At 46.2% G+C, this 18,480-nt stretch overlaps 2 protein-coding genes across 2 annotated transcripts in view; both read right to left on the bottom strand.

The window, feature by feature from the left end:
- Window positions 1–204: 204 nt before the first annotated feature.
- On the bottom strand, window positions 205–18,443 carry ANKFY1 (ankyrin repeat and FYVE domain containing 1). The gene is made up of 11 exons (XM_028534130.2): window positions 18,081–18,443; window positions 17,012–17,130; window positions 16,174–16,330; window positions 14,972–15,172; window positions 13,022–13,198; window positions 9,181–9,328; window positions 8,653–8,743; window positions 8,222–8,346; window positions 6,529–6,675; window positions 4,969–5,059; window positions 205–4,171 (listed from the first exon to the last, which is right to left on the bottom strand). The coding sequence occupies exons 1-9, from the start codon at window positions 18,441–18,443 to the stop codon at window positions 6,590–6,592; spliced, it is 1,467 nt and encodes a 488-aa protein (XP_028389931.2). The 3' UTR covers window positions 205–4,171; window positions 4,969–5,059; window positions 6,529–6,589.
- The window catches only part of LOC118496636 (rabankyrin-5-like), a 70,839-nt gene continuing 70,476 nt past the window's right edge, over window positions 18,118–18,480 (bottom strand). Inside the window, 1 exon segment of the mRNA XM_036033241.1 lies at window positions 18,118–18,249. The gene's annotated coding sequence lies outside the window, so the exon portion shown is untranslated.

The following is an 18,480-nucleotide window of genomic DNA, read 5'->3' as shown; positions in this document are numbered from 1 at the left end:
CCTAAAATAGCTACTTTTTGATGGCTGTCAACAATGTGTTTCCGAAAAGTGCTAGAAATTCAAGCTTTCCTGAAGAGTGGGTGGTAAAGAAATTAATCACGTCAGGAGTTTTAAAATTTATTTGTTTTTAATGCGTATTGGTACTTCTGCGTGAAAAGTTAACTACAAATGTCTTATTAAAGTTTCCACTTTGCACAATTTTATCTCATTTTATTGTAAGGAATTGTTACAGAAAATGCAAATATCAGTATTTGAAAAATACATTCCATTACACGGACTCCAAAGATACAATGCTGATAAGTGCCATGGTCCTGTATGATGCCCTCGCCCCACACTGAGCACCACCTCAAATGGCTTGAAAGCCAAGGTGACCAACCCAAATGTGCTCCTGCACTTTCTGCCCAGTTCCTGCCCTTTGCCTCGGTTACCTGCCAACTCTCCACATCTGCCAAAGAACAAGTCATTAAGTCAAGCAGCCTGCCAACTTGAGACTTCCTCGCTACAGAAGACCAGTGTCGTCAGCTGTAACAGGTTAGTACATTATCTACTCCACACAGAAAGAAACCATACAGGCAATGATCTAACAAAGTCTTTAAGGCATTTATGATAACGTCTGGGAATTTAATAGTGTTTAGTTAGTATCTTGTCAGACTATCAGCTCTTCACTGAATTACTTCCACAAGAGGAGAATGTGGCTTCCAAACCTCTTTGGAAAGTTGTTGCCCCTCTGCTTCCTCCTCTGCTCAGCGGGGAGTGGGGAGTGTTGGTACTTCTGATCACAAGGGCTGGGCTTGAATGCCCAGCTCTTCTGGGGCTTGTCCTGAGGGAAGCAATCCCAGGTCCTGGAAGGAAGCTTGTTCAGGAGCTCCTTCTCAATCTCAACCTGTGACTCCAAGTGGGTCTGTCCGTGGAAGAGTGTACCTACTTGCTCAGGCTGTCACCTGGGGAGTTACTCTGCCTTCACGTCTAAGCATTACATAGTTCGACAGTTGTTCTTTTTCTCCAGATCAGAGAAACCAGGATGGAGATCAAGGCTCTCCCCCTCTCAAGACTTCCCCTCCATTCCATGCCTACAGACAAGACCAGCACAATACTGTTCAATACAGCAGGCAGTGGGCATGAATTGGGAGCTGTGGTGGTCCCACAAGCACGCTGAGCTCCATGCAGGGACCCCATTCAGGGAGAAGAGTGAGGAAGCTGAACAGGGCAGTCAGAAGTGACTCAGGGCTCTGAGGTAGAGGACTAACAGTCACAGGGACCCCACTCTTGGAGAGAACATGCCAGGTGAGCTGAGCAATCTGATCCAGCTTCCACTAAGTTGGTAATTGAAGTTGACAGTGCATAGGCAACACACTCCCAATGGAACACGTGTTCTAGCACAGCAATCAGTGAGACACCACTACAAAGATAACCGACAATTTAAAAAGTCCTACATGGAGGCACTTAAGTTTGTGGGAAACTTCTGTGTTAGAGGATCACAGCAATTTAGCCATTGGATTTATGTATAGCACATGGTTTATTCCTTCGTTTTTTAAAAAAATTGTTAACACAAGAGACATTTAAAAAGCTAGTTCAGTGTAACAGTGTTGACTGATGCAGAAAATTATGTTTCAAGAAAGTTTATTCTTCCTGTTTTTATTCACAATTGGTAATTTTCTGAATGAATAAAATTAATTTTTCCTACTAGTATTTGAGCTATGAATTAAAATTTAACAAGAACAGCTAGAGTTCTGTAGTCAAGTCTGGTCATCTTGGAGAGCACAATGGGGACTGAGAGCATGAGAAGTCCCAGCCCGGGCAGTGCACGGGAGGGCCACGGGGCAGCCCCGCTCAGGGAACCCGGGGAGCAAGGCCCAGGGTCATCACCAAGGTCAGGGACATTTCCTAAGGCCATGGAAAGGTGCTTTCTCTAGGTCTACAACCACCTCAACACAGAGCGCACACAATGTGCCCCTGCTCCGCGGCTGCTCGGTACCATAGCTGTCCTCGACTCGGGAGAAGCAGAAGCGTGACTCCACGTAGTTGCAACATGATTGTAAGTGCAATCAGAGGCAAGACTGTTACTGAGGTTGGTATGGGAGGGCAGGGGCAGGACAGTCAGCCTCATCCCTGACTGCATTCCCATCCTCAGTCCACCACGAACATTAAAGAACAAGTATAAAAGTACCGGCCACCTCATTTCGTATCTGAAACATAACCATCTTGCTTTACAGAACTAAAGAGCCAAGCCGGCTGAGCCCTCCTTCCTTGTGGCCCTCTTCAGGCAACAACAGAAAATGGAAACTGACCACATGCCTCACGTGGTCAAAAGTTTGCCTACGCTAGTTGTTTTTCTATAAAAATTCTGTAGGAAATGTCATAGACTTTTAGTTCCCCAACTCTTCTAATTTTTCTTTTAAACATTGTGCACAAGCTCATATTAACAGAGAAAGCATATATATCTTATAAATCACAGGAATATTAAAAAAAAGTAGCACTCAGGTTTATCAACTCATTTTACACATATTTAGGCAATAGAATGTATAAATGTACAGCAACATGGAGGACATACCACTTTCCAAAAACAAACAAACAAAAAAGCAGGCTGTTGCAAAAAATATTTAGTCCCTTTTACACATATCCATACTTCATTAATGCAGAATGTAGTGGTTATTAAATGTCTGAAAAATCAGTATGTCTGATTGAGATTGTTAATCTCTGAGTACAACTACAACACATATTGTTCATCTCAGAATTTTTGTGTGTTTTTAAAGCAGTGGTAAAAGTTTCTTTTTAAATGTGCAGTTTAACCTCAGGGGTAATGCATGTACTAGCAACAACTAAGGCCCAGTAAGCTCTGGGACCTCCTTCAAGCACCCAGGCCAGAGCCTTCCCGAACCAGGTCACACATGTCTGGCCAGGGTTTCAGCTGCTGGCTCTTACGGGGCAGGGCAAGCTCCACAGAACTGGGACCTGGGACCAACAGCACTCACAGCATAACTAGGGAAGGTTTCAGCAAGAAGCATTCATGTCAAGGAGATGGGACCTTCCAGGCTGAGGCTGGGGACCCCCCCTTCTCATCCCTTGGCCTGTGTGACTCTCTTGCTCCAAGTGACACTCTGCAGGAGCTTCTCTGTTAAGACTTAGTGTGAGCTGAGTTCCAGGTAAAACTGATCAGCAGAATCACTGATGCATGGATGTACTTTCTGAGTATGGGTTTTTACATTGGAATCACCAATAATGAAGCTATATAAAAAGTGCGGCACAATAAAAGTGCATTTCCCCCACCACTCCCTAGTGGCAGAGCGATGGAGGTCCACAGACAGGACATGGCAAGATGAGAGGAGGGGACGGCTGCTAGGAGGTGTCAAGCTGTCCAACCGCACTAATGACACCGAGTAGCATGAACACTAGTAAAGCTTTCAGTTGTTAAGGCCACAATGTTTCAGCTCCCATCTTTGAACCCTGTTTAGAAAGATTTCACCTTTTTTTAAAGGGGTAGCTCACTATAAATACAGCTTAGCTTTCTAAAAAAAAAAAATAATAATGAAGATTTCAGGGTAAGAGGATCCTATAATCTTTATGAAAACACCGTGCAGACAAGTCCAAAGCCACTTACCCTAGAGTAAAGCCAGCTAGCTCTCTTGGAGCAGCCAGGCGCCAGCTTCCTATTGCTAGGCTCTGCCTAGGAAGTCCGGCCAGGTGGGAAGACTTCACAAATGCTCTGAGATGGACAGGAGGCTACTGGGAGGGAAAGTGGTTTTCAAAGTGTTCTTGTACGTTGCTAGCAGAATGGGATCTAATTCCTACCATGTTTACCACCTAGGCAAAAGGCCTGGTCCAATTAGTGAGACATCTACTGAACTCAATCACAGTCTGACAAACGGACAGTCATACAGTCATCTGAAACGTGTCTATCACACCATGGTCCTCAGTTGTCTGTTCCACTCCACTGCCGAAGGAAGATGCCTGCCAGCTCCTGCTCCGGGTGGGGTCAGGCTGGTGAGCAGAGCAGCTGCTGGGGAGGTGACTGGGAGGTGGCCTGGACCCTCCTAGGGGCTAAGAGACGCCGCCCAAAGTTAGTACATCAAAGCAAATGTTGCAGACTCGCACAGGCTTGTTCAGATCAAACTTTATAATGGGCATCTCCTTGGTCGAACATTTATGGCAAAGAAGACGTCCGCAATGACGGCTGTGGAAGCAAAGAAAGGAACCATGAGAGAGGAGCCAAAGAGCAGCCTACTCCCCAGCACAGGGACAGCCACACTGCCCGCCAAATGACACCAGTGCATGTATAACTTCGTCCATGAAAACAAAGCTCCAGCCAATAAGTTAAAGTGACTCTGGAGAAGGCTTTCTTCAAAGATCAAGACAGAGTTAGGAACAGCCAAAGAATCGTCTCATGCTCATGGGAGCAGCTCCTCAGTCTTTTCAGAGAGAGGGAGAGAAACAGTGATGTGAGAAACATCAAATGGTTGCCTCCACGTGCCCCGACTGGGACCAAACCTGACTGGGGACTGAACCTGCAACCTAGGCATGTGCCCTAACCAGGACTTGAACCCAGAACCTTTCCGTTTATGGGAGGATGGCCAAGCAACTGAGCCACACCGGACAGGGTAGCTCCTCAGTCCTTGGTGGAGCAGCCAGTGCTCCAGCTAGGCAGCACAACTTCTAGGGCAGGCAGCAACTCAGCTCAGCTTTGCAGAAGGTAAAAAAGCCTGGGAAAGGTGACATAGGCCTGAGAGGCTACGTGGGACCTGTGGAACCCAGCATTCAGCAGGAAAGCCATCAGTCTGAGTGTCCCCTGCCCCTCCTTATATCACTACAGGTGTGGCCAGTCCTGTCATTTCATCACTGTACTTGGCCAAGTTTCACCCATGAGAGTGCAGGGCCCTGGCAAATTCATAGCTTATCATGGAAAAAATAAGAAGCAATGACATCAGCAGAAGTCCCCTCACTCCTCTGACAAGTGATGCTGGGGTTTCTTACCAGTGATGCTTTCGAGTTGTAACTCCGAACTTGGCAGTGCACTCATAGCAGTTGGAGCCGTCACACCACGGAGGCTCCTTGGACAGCATATCTGTAACAGCGGGAGAAGACTAGTTCCTGTCAGACAGTGACCGTGCCAAGCTAGACTCAGAGCTTAAGATCGAGCAGGGAAACAGACCAGTAAATAAAGTGACACACTGTAGGGTCACATGAGGGATGAGGGAGCAATACACTCTCCCGGGTCAGGGGAAAGCGTACAGAGAGAATATGTGGAACCAGCATTTGCTACACAGACCAGGGGAGAAGGAAATGGCAGCCACGTCTGGGGGGGCAATACAAGGCTGGAGTGTGAGGCACACGGAGGAGAAAGCAGAGACCAATGGCTAGAATACTGGCAGGTACCCAAAGGTAAGCAGGAATGAGCAGGAGGGGCCCAAGACAACCCATAAGATCTAGTGAGTAAGTGAGTGGGAGGATGTGAGAGGGAGACAGGGAGCAGGCAGGAGACAGTGATTCCTAGGTCTAGATGGAGTGGCTGGGCCTGCAGGGAGACGAGCAGAGAAGAGACCAGAAAAGAAAGAACCAGAGTAGATGAGGAGTTCACTTCTGAGTCTGCAAAAGCTGAGGAGCATTTAGGCTGGGCATTATTGGTGTAGATAACAGCAACAATCACTAGTGTTTGTTTACTGGGCACTAACTTGAAGCCAGGCACTGTTCTGACAGCTCTCTACACAGACACAGACTGAGCTCACACGGAGGAGGCAGCACGTGAATCACTCACTCCTGAGCACCTGCTGCACACCAGCACTGTACTGGGCTCCTGTACTGAGCACTCAGAAAGTCCGACCAAGTGCATTGCAAACAGACCAGATGTCACAGAAGCACTGGGCTTCAGTGCTGACTCTGCCACCAATCAGCTTTGTGACTTTGGGCAAGTCACCTACATCAAAATCACATAGCTATAAGGTATTTATGAGCTCTTTTCTCCTGCCCACACCGTGGGGCTAATAACCCATTCTGTGTCCATTGTGGGAGATGACAGCACAGCGACACATAGGCATGTGAGGCATTCTGAGTCTTTCTGCCGCCCCAAAGGGATGAGGAAAGACTTGCAAATATGAAATTATCAAGAGCGAAGCACTCCTCTTCACAAAGGAAGCAGAGAAAACCAAAAACCAGTAGGGGCTAAACATAGGCTACTCTGAAGGAGGCAGAGAATCTGAATCAGCTGAAGGAAGAAGGGTGTGCAGATAAGCAGCCAGGACCCGAGGGGAGGGTGACCTGCCTGGAGCTTATGGATATGTGGGAGCCTCAGGGGAAGTAGGAAACCAACAGGGGCCCCAAAGTGGGCACTCTGAGAGGAGACTGCTGACAGTGACCCTCCCACCACTGCTCAAAGGCCCTTCATGGCATTCACAGAAAGAGTGCTATATGGTGCCTGGAAGACTACTGGTTCAGATCTTGCAGAAAGTCATTATGAGACTTAAAGGTCATCAGCCATCTAGACAATCGACATGGAACTGGGCTTTGCAGTGAAAGAGTGGAAGGTAGGCCACTCACCTAATAGTCTGAACAGAAGTTGCTTGGTGGCAACCTGGTAGTTGAAAATGTTGACCCCTGGTTATTGTTCACCCCCAAGGCGAGCCCCAGATCGGACGATGGCACGGCACAGGTTAGCATTCCCCTTCATGTACGCTAGGAGAAGCGCTGGAAAACAGAACCACAGGCAGGGCTATTTCCCACTCGTGCCGGGCCTGGCAGAAGACGGCTGAGTGTAGGGACAGTCCCCTGAGAGGACGGCCCATTAGGACAGTCCCCACTGACACTTGGGAGCCCTGTGGCTCCAGTGAGACCCCCCAGGAGATCGGCAGCACCTTCCAGTCAAGGACCGGCATAAGCCAGGGGACTCCAGAGCAGCTCCAGCTCTGGAAGGAAAAGCCACACCACTGTCTCGGCTGCCTTCATCCGGCAGGAGCCACCGGGAGGACAAAGTTCTTCGTATACAGTGTAACTAAATCTGAAGACCTGCGGGGGTGTGCACCACAGGCAGAAAAAGGTCAGTGGCGGGAACAAGCTCCAGAAAAGTTCTCAGCAGCTGCAGGCCCCACTGGGAACCCAGGCTCTGGCCAGGCCATCCTTCTGGCCCTTTTTACTAACAATTACAGTGCATAGCAGATCCCCTCTGCTTACCTTTACCAGACACTTTATTTAAATTCTTTCATTTAATTCTCTGAATAATCCAATAAGGTAAGGGTTATTTCAAAGGAAGAAATGGGCATAAAGTTGCTGAAAAACTGATCCAGAACCACCCGCTACCATGACGGAGCCAAGTGTTTGTAACCAGGCCCTCTATGTCACCCAGCGCCTGCCTGCCTGCCTGCCTGCCTGCCTGCCCCACCCCCTGGAAATGGCACTCACTGGGGTTCCATGCTGGGTCCAGCAGCTCCCGCCCGGAGCTGGTGGCTCCCAGTGTGGCTGGCTTAAAAAACACGTTTGTGTATCAAAACCAAGAACTCTTCCCAAGGCCAAGAACTGATAACAAAATATTCAATCCCGTGCTAAGATTTCAGGGACACCCCTTGGTAACTGCATTTCTGCCAAAGGCCATGAGGTTGCAAATGAATGGGAATGCCATGCAGCAAGTGCTCAGAGATCCCAGGACTGGGAAGAAAGAGACTTGGGTTTCATTTTGTTTCCCTACTTGAAAAAAAGGACACAGTGGTATTCAAGAAAATGAATGTAAAGTGTATTTAAAAAACTATAAAAAACTACAAAAATGAACATAATGATTGTTGGTAGCTGGAGCCAACAGGACAGAGGCCTATTTTTTAACCCCCTCAGTAAGACATCAGCCCTTATCTGCATATAACTTGCCACTTTTTCATAGCCTGTCAACACACACTGTCTTCTACTTCCTCCTTCTGAAGCACCTGTGAAGTGGTTACATTTTATCTCCCCCGGGATTTGGGAGCATGGGTAGGGCCCTCATTGCCTGCCTGGATAGGAGGCAGGTGATGGTGACAAAAACAGGTGGGCAGGCCTTTGCAGCACTGGATGCACATCCTATGTGCTTGTTCCTAAAATCTGACACTGCCAAATTCCATGGCCGGTATCTGTGACAGATGCTCACGGAGCCCAGCTGAAATACACTGGGCCAGATGCACTTCAATAAATGACACGTGCATCTGGACTTGTTTTTCCAGGAAGCAGGGAATACAAGTGAGACAGGACATACAAACAGCTTATTACATACCCGTGTTTCCTTCTGCATCTGGTTTATCTAGAGGATACTCAGGCATGCACTCTAAGAAGAGATCAAAGATGGCTGCTGCATTCTCTTTGCCATACTGTCCCAAAATGTGCAGTGGCGACTGGCCTCTGATAAAACAAGTTGAAAAGTTAGGTATGTATCTGCCGCAGCCATCAACCACAAAAGAATGGAATATTCTGAACTCTGTGATGCTGGATAAATCAAAAGACACATAATAGGCCATAAAAGTTTACCTAAAAAGTATTTATTTTTAAAAGAAAACGTACAGGCTACCAAAAGCTGGTCAAGTGCCCTAGTGGCCAGTTCTACAATGGGCACCTGGGGCTAATGCGAGGCTCCAGTGACTGCCAGCTCTGAGGGGCAGGCCAGGTGACATGGAGCACTGGCCTCTGCTCTGGACCACACACACCCACCTTAGATTAAAGGCTTCGGCGTCCACGGTGCACTCTGTCAGGAGGACCCGGATGTTGTTGAGCCGACCGTGCGTGACAGCAAGATGAAGAGCTAGAAGATAAATCCTCTTACTGTGCAAGCCCAGGAGCACACACAGAAAACCCTGACTGCTCCTCACCCTCACAAACCTTGCTCTAAAAGGGACTCAGCCTGAGCGGCCCCTGTCCACCCCCCAAGAATGAGTCATAAATGCAACCTTCTAAGACTGCTCTCTGCTTCCAGTTATCCAAAGATAACTGGTTTAATGGTTTCACAAGAAGCCACTTTTGGCTTCTAGGATTACCATTCAGATTGGGAGGCTGCCCAGGGCCTGGTCAGTGGCATGTGGGATGCCTGCCTCAGAGCCTTCCCCACCACTGCTCTGCTCCTGTGAAAGCCAACCTCCCTGAGGGGGAGCATACCCAAGGGTGCAGTGCACCTCCACCCTTAGCATGAAGGGACTGCTTAAGGCACTCAGCACTGGACAAAGAGGAAGGACTGGGAATTACCATTATTTCCATTCTCATCCACAGCAGCAAAGTCCACGCCATTCTCCAAGAGGACTGAGCAGATGGTGGGTAGGTCCTGCTGGGCAGCCAGATGCAGTGCAGTCTGGCGGTGCTTGGTTAACTCATTCACTCTGGCTCCTGCAAGAAGCTGTTGAAGTTGATTACATGAGCAGCCTCTACCACAACAAACCAAGGTCCTACTTATGGGGGGTGAGCCTGTCTGTCTTCTCACATCCACAGAGTCTGCCTGCTAGCAAAGCTGGGAGCAGGAGGGCCTCACATGCACTCCTGGCAAAAGCCAGCAGTTTGTCCCAAGGGTAGACTGACAATTAGCAAAATGGTAAAAAGCCATTCCTTAGGACACAGAAACTCTAATTCTAAGACTTCAGCACATAGAGTTACATGAGACTGCAGTGATGTTCACTGCACTGTTAAGGATGTCCACGGCTTGTAAAACTGGATTGCAAAACATATTTAGTTATGAAAATTACAATATATACAAACAAAAGCATAGTAGCTATTAAGATGATAAAAATTTATGGTTTAACATGGGAAGGTATCTATGATATAGTATGTTTAAAAAAGGCAAATTAGAAGACAGAATGATAGTATGATTCATTTGGAGAGAGAAATGTACATACATTCTCTCTCACACACACACACACACACACACACACTCTCTGAAGGTGTTTAAAAGCATACATACCAAACTCACAGGAGAGTTGAGGGTGAAAGGAAGATAGTTTCTGCTTTACATCCTTATGTGCTTTAAGTTTTTCACAAAAAGCATGTACTATTTTTATATTTTTTAAAACAAAGAAAATAACACAAAAATACAGAATCAAAGGCAGAAAGGACCTTTAAATAATATCTATTCATTTAGTATTTGAAAGTCATTCATCACCCACTTTCTGACAAAGATTCAGACAGCTGATGTGAATGGAAAAGAAGCTGCAGTTCACAGTCAGAGCCAGCTTGCCTCCCGCAAGGGCTGAGGCCCCCGCTGGTCCTGTCTGTGTGAGGAGGCACTCTGCCTCGGGGAACTCTGGGCACTGGTTAACCGCTCTGCTTCTGACTCTGACTTCTCAACTTCCAGCCTTGCCCAGATCCTTGTGTGCCTAGTCAGTCACTCATAGGTCCAGGCAGGACATGGTATAAAGGGGTATTCATGGTCACAGGTGCTAGGGATCACAGCCAACCCCAAGGCTTACGGGGGAGGGGAAGAGGTTTGGGTAAAGGCATTATTTCAATGCAAGCAGGTTCTAACATTAAGCTGTACCAAATTCACAAAGAAAACTGGGTGGTCACTGTCAGAGTCCTCACACCTCCCCAGGCTCAGTGCTGCAGGCAGACTTAAGAACGTGTGCCCGGATTCCATGTGAGACCCACCCCCACCTTCTTCGCTGCTTGCCCCACACCCAGTCCTTCCTGGCATCCATCTGGTCCACCTCCTCAGTCACTCCCCAGTCCATCTTTCACTGCCACTGCCTCCCCTCAGCCTCTTCACTGGTGGCTCTGCCCCCATGCCCTTGCATCCCACCCCCAAGATAAATGCTTTATCAGCTCTAACATATTGCAAGTCATTAAGGTTTTCTAAAAAGTATTTTTCACAAACAAAAATGGCTGGGCACCAAATGCTGGTCAACTGTCTCAGTGGTCAGTTCTGGGCATGCACCTGGGGCTGATGGGGAAGCACCAGCAGCTGCCAGCTCCTAGGCGCCAGCCAGGTGATGTGGAGCCCTGTCTTGGCTCCGGGTCATGGCTTCAGCTCAAACACTTACACTGGCTTCTCCACCACCAAAGGACAAAGGCTGCTCACAGTTCCTGGTCTGAAATATGACACTCCACAGTCTGGTCTCCAACCACATCTCTTACTCTCTACCCAAATTTCAATGAAACTTTTCTACTTAAAACACAATCCTGCATGTTCCAGTCTGCATACCTTTGCTCAGACCCTTCTCCTGCCTGGATGTCATTATATTGTACTAGAAAGGGCAAACTTTGGAGTCAAACAGAAATGTCTAAAATCCCAACCACACTACTATCTATTAATCCTGGGGAGAAAAAATTCTTTCTGAGCTTAAATTTTCTCCTTTGTAAAATGTAAAAAATCTCCTAGTAAATCAGGGTGGTTTTGCAAATTAAGAGGCAGTAAACTCCTTGACATAAGTCTGAGCTATGATTTTTTTTTATCTGACTCCAAAAGCAAAGGCAACAAAAGCAAAAATAAACAAGGAGGATGACAAAAAAGCTTCTACACAGCAAAGAAAATGATCAACAAGATGAAAAGGCAACCTACTGAATGGGAGAAAACATTTGTAAATCATATCTGGTAAGGGTTAATATCCAAAATATGTAAAGAACTCATACAACAGAGTAGCAAAAAAAATAAAAAATAAAAAAACCCCAATCAATTTAAAAAATGGGCAGAAGATCTGAACAGACATCTCCCACAGAGGACATACAGATGGTCAGCAGGTACATGAAGGAGCTCAACATCATCATTATTGGGGAATTTCAAATCAAAAACACAGTAAGATATCATCTCACACCTATTACGATGGCTCTTTTCAAACAGATAAGAAACAACAGCACTGATGAGCATGTGAAGAGAAAAGGAAACCCTAGTGCACTGTTGGTGGGAATGTAAATTGGTACAGCCACTATGAAAATAATATGGAGGTTCCTCAAAAAATTAAAAAATAGAACTACCATATGATCCAGCAATTCTACTTCTGGGTATTTATCTAAAGAAATCAGAAACACTACTACTTCAAAAAAATAAATGTACCTCTATGTTTACTGCACAGTTATTTATGATAGCCAAGATATGGAAACACCCTAAGTGTCCATTAATGGATGAATTCAAGAAGACATGGTACATGTGTACACGGTGTGCATGTATATAGTGGGTGTGTGCAGTGTGTACGTAAGTCTACACACAATGGAATCCTATTCAGCCATTAAAACAGAATGAAATCTTGCCACTTGCAAATGAATGAACATTGAGGGCATTATGCTATGTGAAGTCAGTCACACAGAGAAAGACAAATACCATTATGATCTCACTTATACATGGAATTTAGAAAACAAACAAAAAAGCCCCAAGGTCACAACTGCAGAGAACAGACTGATAGTGGCCAGAGGCAAAATGGGTGAAGGAGCTCAAAAGGTACAAACTTCCAGTTATAAAGTCAAAAACCATGAGGATATAATGTACAGCATGGTGATTATAGTTAATAACATTATTATATATTTGAAAGTTGCTAAGAAAGTAAATCTTAAAAGACTTCATCACAAGCAAAAGAATTTTTTGTAACTATATATGGTAACAGATGTTAATTAGACTTACTGTGGTGGTCATTTTGCAATATACACAAATATTGAATCAATATGTTGTATATACCTAGAATTAATGTTATGTTTATTATACCTCCACGAAAAAAAAAAAAGACTAGAGAGAGTGCATGCTCATGTGCTCACGAAAGAGAGTCAGAGAAAGAGAGAGCACTCAAAAGCACTGCTGAGCGCCTGACAAGGCAGGCAAACAACACAAGTGGCTCTCCTGTCCCTAGATGCTCCCACCCTGTGCCACCACCCAAACCCTGCTTTCCCTCAAGGCCTCACTGCAGCCTTCGCCTGATCAAGCAGCCCAGTGCACACTTAGGTTATGCTGTCTGCCCACTACGACACCTGCTTTCCTGAGGGTAGTGGCTTACTCCCCGAATTCACACCAGCCTTTCACACTAACTAGAAAAAACACCGACGATGAGAGATTCTGCCCACAATCTACCACACGGCTTTGTTATGTTACATGCAATAATGTTTCAGCGACACTTACCAAATTGCGGACGATAATCTCTGAGCCGGCTTGGACAGCAAGGTGCAAAGGGGTCAACTTGGAAGCATCCTGGACTCTGGAATTCACATTAGCTTGGACACTGATCAGGAACAGGACACTTTCAATATCAGAGTTCTGAACTGCCACGTGAAGAAAATTCCGGCCCTTGTTATCCACCTAAGGCAGAAAGCAGGAACCAAAATATTAGTGGTCTCCCCTGTGCAAGAGCACCTACTTGAACACCTGCAAGCTGCACTGACTACTGGAGAGGTCACAGGGTAGATAGAACCTCCCTCAGTTGCAGGAAGCCAGCCAGCCCCCAGACAGACCCATTCTATGGATGTGTGCACATAACCATGTGAGCACTGTCACATCCTCGTGGTCAGAGAAAGGGAGTCCCTGCCCTGATCCATGCTGTGCTGGCAGCCTCCTGCAGCGGGAGCTAGACTTGGAAAGCAAAGAAAGAGACGACCTGGAGTACAGCGAAAGGAAGGCACAAAAAGATTAGGATACTCGGGGAAAGGCAAAGGTGGAGACTAGCCTTGGAGTCTCCTGCTTTGGCTAAAACAGTCACCCAGCGCCCTGGCTGGTGTGGCTCAGTGGGTTGGGCATTGTCCCACAAACCAAAAGGTTGCTGGTCCCATTCATGGACAAGGGTACATGCCTGGGTTGTGAGAGGCAACTGATCAATGTTTGTCTCTCACATCGATGTTTCCCTTCCTCTCTCCCTTCCTGCTCCTCTCTAAAAACAAGTAAATAAAATCTTACAAAAATAAAAAAGCACACAGCATCCTAACACCAGAGCTACAATGGCAGCCAGACCCTGAGTAGTCAGACAAATCCTCATAAATTTTCAGAAAGTTTCCTCTTTGCAGAGCTACAGGGTAACAGAACACATTGGGGGAGGCAGCCAACTGTGTATCTCAGACTTAGCTTCACTGATACAAAGCAGACAAGAACTCACTCAAATTGAACTACAGAGAACGTTGTGGTTATATCTACATGAGGGCTCAGTGAGAAAGGAGAGAGACCCAACGTGCTGTACACACACATTCGCTAACGCTCACATTTCTCCAGCACATGCTGGTGTTGGAGCAACGCATGTGCAAAGGACTCTGGTCACCAGTACCAGTTTTGTACTAGACTGAGAGGGAATGTGAGGTGGCTGTCCATTCACGAACACTCTACACATCTGAGTCATGGTGAGACTAACACCTACACAATTCAGTCACAGCAAATGCTGAAGCAACGCAATGTACAGAGGTCTGAAATATTGGGCCACAGTCTTCAATGATGTTAGACTTCATTTTGTTCAGGTCCCACGTTCCCATTCACCTTCATAAACAGCTATTCAAGACCATGGCAGTATTCTAAGTGCCAAATGAAGATTCAATGGTCTGTAGGGCTGACTTAACAAACCCATCCCAGCTCCCACCTCAGGTCAGCTGCTGTGGTCATTTCCCACCCACTCTGTTGTTTCAGGTCAACAGTTCACCATCCAGGAAGAACAAGACAATTAAGCCTGCTAGGATGAATGATAACAACTTAACTTCTTTAAAACACTCAGAAAGTTGCCCCAATATCACACCTAAAGCTCAAGTCAATTTCAATGTTTTAAAGACTTACTGGGGCAATTGAACAACCCAGCAAAAATTAAAGAACTCCCTGAGTTGTACATGTGACAGAATTCCTAGTACTGGGCCCAGCCACCTCCAGCTTCTTCTATACGTGACACCATTAGGTGGCTGACATACAGGGCACACAGTCCGATCTCACCCAGCGCTGACAGGACATCGTAACCGCCAAATCTTAAGAAAGGGGAGTATAATCTCCAAACAAATGTCTTTACATAAAAGGGATCTACATAAGGGGAGACATATGTTTAGTCTCCATGTAACGGGTTCTGCCATGCTTGGGACATTGCAGAGAAGGTTGGTATTGGTCACTTACCTGCTCTGCAGCCCCGGACTCGCGTTTTAGAATGGCCTCAGCGGCCTTGTTGTTCTTGTAGGTCATGGCGCAGGCAAAAGGGGTCAGGCCTTGTCTGTCTCGTACATTCAAGTGGATGTCAGGGTGAGAAATCAACAACTGAATGATGACACTGTGTTGGTTGCTGATGGCCACGTGGACAGGCGTCCTTCCTTCTGCATCCTATGGGGACAAGGCACAGATTTCACTATCCAGTGAAAAATGAAACACAGGAAAAATATAAATGGGCAAAACTTTTAAATCAGATTTGGTTCTGAGAATCAATGCTACCACTCTCTGTTTGAAATCAGCTTTTAAAGAGGCCAGAGATGACTAAAAGCTACTCCCCGTTATGACCCCATGCTCCAGTGCCCTAGGGGCTCAAACACATTTGTTGAGAAGATCTGCAGCCAGCCTCACCTCTGAGTTACACCACGCCTTATTTGGCCACAGGGCAACGTACATAAATCTCCATAGGCTCCAGGTTGCAAAGCATCAAGGAACTAACTCAAGGATGCTTAACTGAGCTCCCGAACATTTTCCCAAACACTGTACAAATGTTCCTCAACTCACAATGGAGCTACATTCCAACTAACCTATCAAAAGGGGAAAATGCATTTAACACACCCAACCTACAGAACACCACAGCTTAGCCTAGCTTACCTGAAATATACTCAGAACACTTACATTAGCTTTCAACTGGGCAAAATAATCTAACACTATTGCATGTAATTTATTACATTATACATATCACTTTCATACCATCATGAAGTTGAAAAGTCACTAAGTCAAACTATCCTATGTTGGGGACTGTCTGTATGCTACCTTGGGACTAGAACAGACTCTCCATGGAAATCTGTAACTAATTAGGATGGGATTAGGAAGCAGAGAAAAGTGAATTCAACAAATGTTCTAAAAAAAAAAACAACGAACAAAGAAAACAAACAAAAATCCCCCCACAAATGTTTCTCATGCTGTAGAAGGACAGAGGACAATAATCATTAAAATTACTAAGCAGGCTGTACGACACAGAGAAAGTCACTTCATCTGCCTGTAGTTCAGCCTCACTCATGGTAAAGCAAAGGCCCAGGACTGGAGAATCTGCAAGGTCTCTTTGCCGTAAGAGATTTTCCCTAATTCTAGAGTTACCCTCACTCTCCCTGGAAAAGAGAAGCTCTCCATACCTGTGCATTTACATTGGCACCAAACTCCAGAAGACACTGTACTGTTTCTTCCAGTCCCCAGGATGCTGCCAAATGCAAGGGGGTCTGGCCATCTCTGGCCTCTTCCTCTCCTTCTCCATTAGCACCAGGTCGTCTGGGACTATTCACATCGCAGCCACTGAAGAGGAGGGGGAAATGAAAGGAAGGCTTCAAGGGCAATGCTTCCACCTAGCATAAAGGCGTGCAGATAAATACACAGCAGCAGACTTATCTGATTCAACAAAAAAGCTGCTGCCATTAGGGATTGCTGTCCTTGGTCCTTAGCCTCAAATGCCAGTGTCTGGTCCCGCTCCCACAGGCTCTTCTACAACTGGTCTTGGGGACAACCAGGGCATCAGAACCCTCCCCAGGGGATCTGCATGCATTCATTTGAGGTTTGAGAACCACTGCTCCAAAGGTTTCCTGAGTAACCTTGCCTCCACACATCCTGGACTCTGAGAGGTCATGAAGCCGGTCACAGAGCCTATCATGGCTCATGAATCTTGGTGGGGTCTGCAGAGGCCATCTGGTCTCCTCCCCCACACCCCCTGGCTTCACTGTGTAAACTGGTCTGATCTGACTATGGGAGCCTATGTGGCTCCCAAAGAGGGAAGCTGGCCTATCTTTCAGACTCTCTGATCTGGGCGCACAAGCTCCTCTCTTCACAAGTGAGTCAAGTCTCTCGGCTGACTTGACATGACAGAACAGTGACCCCAGGAGCCTTAAGTATGAAAGGCAGCCAACGATTGCAAACTGTAGCGCTACAGTTTGCAATAAGCCAAATAAAAACGATATGAATAGAAACTTAGACTTCTCGGACCTTCGAATAAGAAAGCAGGCGATGGATTCATTGTTTTCATCAATAGCTCTGTGCAGCAGTGTCTGAAGACATCCACTAGGTCCTGGACCCCAGCTGGTGGCATCACAGCCATGTCTGACCTGTAGAAAGACATGCCACTCACAAAACTGCCTAGCAAGGTGAAAATTTTTGTGACCATCTCAGAGCTCTATACACATCATTAGATTCATTTTTCAGGCAAGATGCAGTTAATAATTAACTGGTAATTATGCTAATCTGTATCATTCATTAGTTTTACAAACACTGATTAAACTCTACTCTGTGAGAGTGTGCATGAGCCCAATGATGTGTTTGGGAAATCTAAGACAGATGTTTAATTGGTGCCCTTCAGAGTTGTGTTCCAGAAGGAACAGAAAACACACACAAGTGCGTTCATACACACTCATAAGCCCCCAGTAACACATACCTGTAATTGACAGGTAAAACCAGTAACAACTGGGTAAACCCTCAGGTGCACAATGTCTTACTGCCACATTTTAGGCCCTTCAAAAGCTCTGCTTTTGAGATTTAGGCATTTATTACACCAGTGACAACCAGGGTAGCCCATACCAAACTAACCCAGCTCCGGAGAAGACTCCTGAGGAAATGCTTCAGCTCTCTTGCTTCTTGGTAGTTTTTCTTTTTTTATTTATTGATTTTAGAGAGAGAAGAAGAGGGAGAGGGAAAGGGAAATAATCTATTTGTTATTCCACTTATTTATGCATTCATTGGTTGATTCTTGTATGTGCCCTGACCAGGGACTGAACCCACAACCTTGGCATATTGGGATGACACTCTAACACTATACCACTGAGTTACCTGGCCAGGGTTTCTTGGTAGTTTTCTTGATAAAAAAAGAGCCTTGAAAAAAGATTGGCCAAGACTGGGTTGAACTGCAAGTTTCTTTAACAGGACTTTCTACTGCTTGTCCGTGACTCAGTTTGTTACTTGGCACATCTCTTGCTCCTTATGGTTGCTATGTAGGCACCAAATCTATCTGACACAAAACATCCCCACACATAAACAGAGGTTGAAGTTGAGTTTTTCTCACCAGAGTGGATGCAATGTCCTCCAGGTTATTTGCCAGAGCGAGCCACAGTGGGGGGTTCCCCCTCTCATCAGGCACGGACATGTCAGCTCCTCGGGTGCATATGGCATCCACCACAAGTGGCAGCTGGTTTCTGATGGCCAGCTGAAGGGCTGTCTCCCCATCCTGGGTCCTGCAGGGACGTACGTGCACACCAAAACCAACACTTGTAACTAACGCCACCTGAGAAATGGTGCCCTTCTGGGCATTCCAAAGGCCTGAATCCACTGCATACCTTAAACATAATTCACTGACATTCATTAATATTCTTTCAGAAAAATATAACCTGTCAACAGCATCTGTCCCAGACCTTTTAAAAATAGCCATACCGTCCTATGTCATAGAAAAAGTAACTGACCGCCAG

The sequence above is a fragment of the Phyllostomus discolor genome, chromosome 8 (genome assembly GCF_004126475.2).
Source record: "Phyllostomus discolor isolate MPI-MPIP mPhyDis1 chromosome 8, mPhyDis1.pri.v3, whole genome shotgun sequence".
NCBI lineage: Eukaryota > Metazoa > Chordata > Mammalia > Chiroptera > Phyllostomidae > Phyllostomus > Phyllostomus discolor.
This window is presented reverse-complemented; position numbering and strand designations above follow the sequence as displayed.

Excerpts from the sequence above, each read along its gene's own strand:
- ANKFY1 (XM_028534130.2), bottom strand. The coding sequence starts at position 18,443 with ATGGCTATTTTTAAAAGGTCTGGGACAGATGCTGTTGACAGGTTATAT. Across the intron at positions 9,329-13,021 it reads AGATTATCGTCCGCAATTTG|CTTCTTGCAGGAGCCAGAGT; the intron begins GTAAGTGTCGCT and ends CAACTTCAACAG. Across the intron at positions 8,744-9,180 it reads GGATGAGAATGGAAATAATG|CTCTTCATCTTGCTGTCACG; the intron begins GTAATTCCCAGT and ends TTTATCTTCTAG.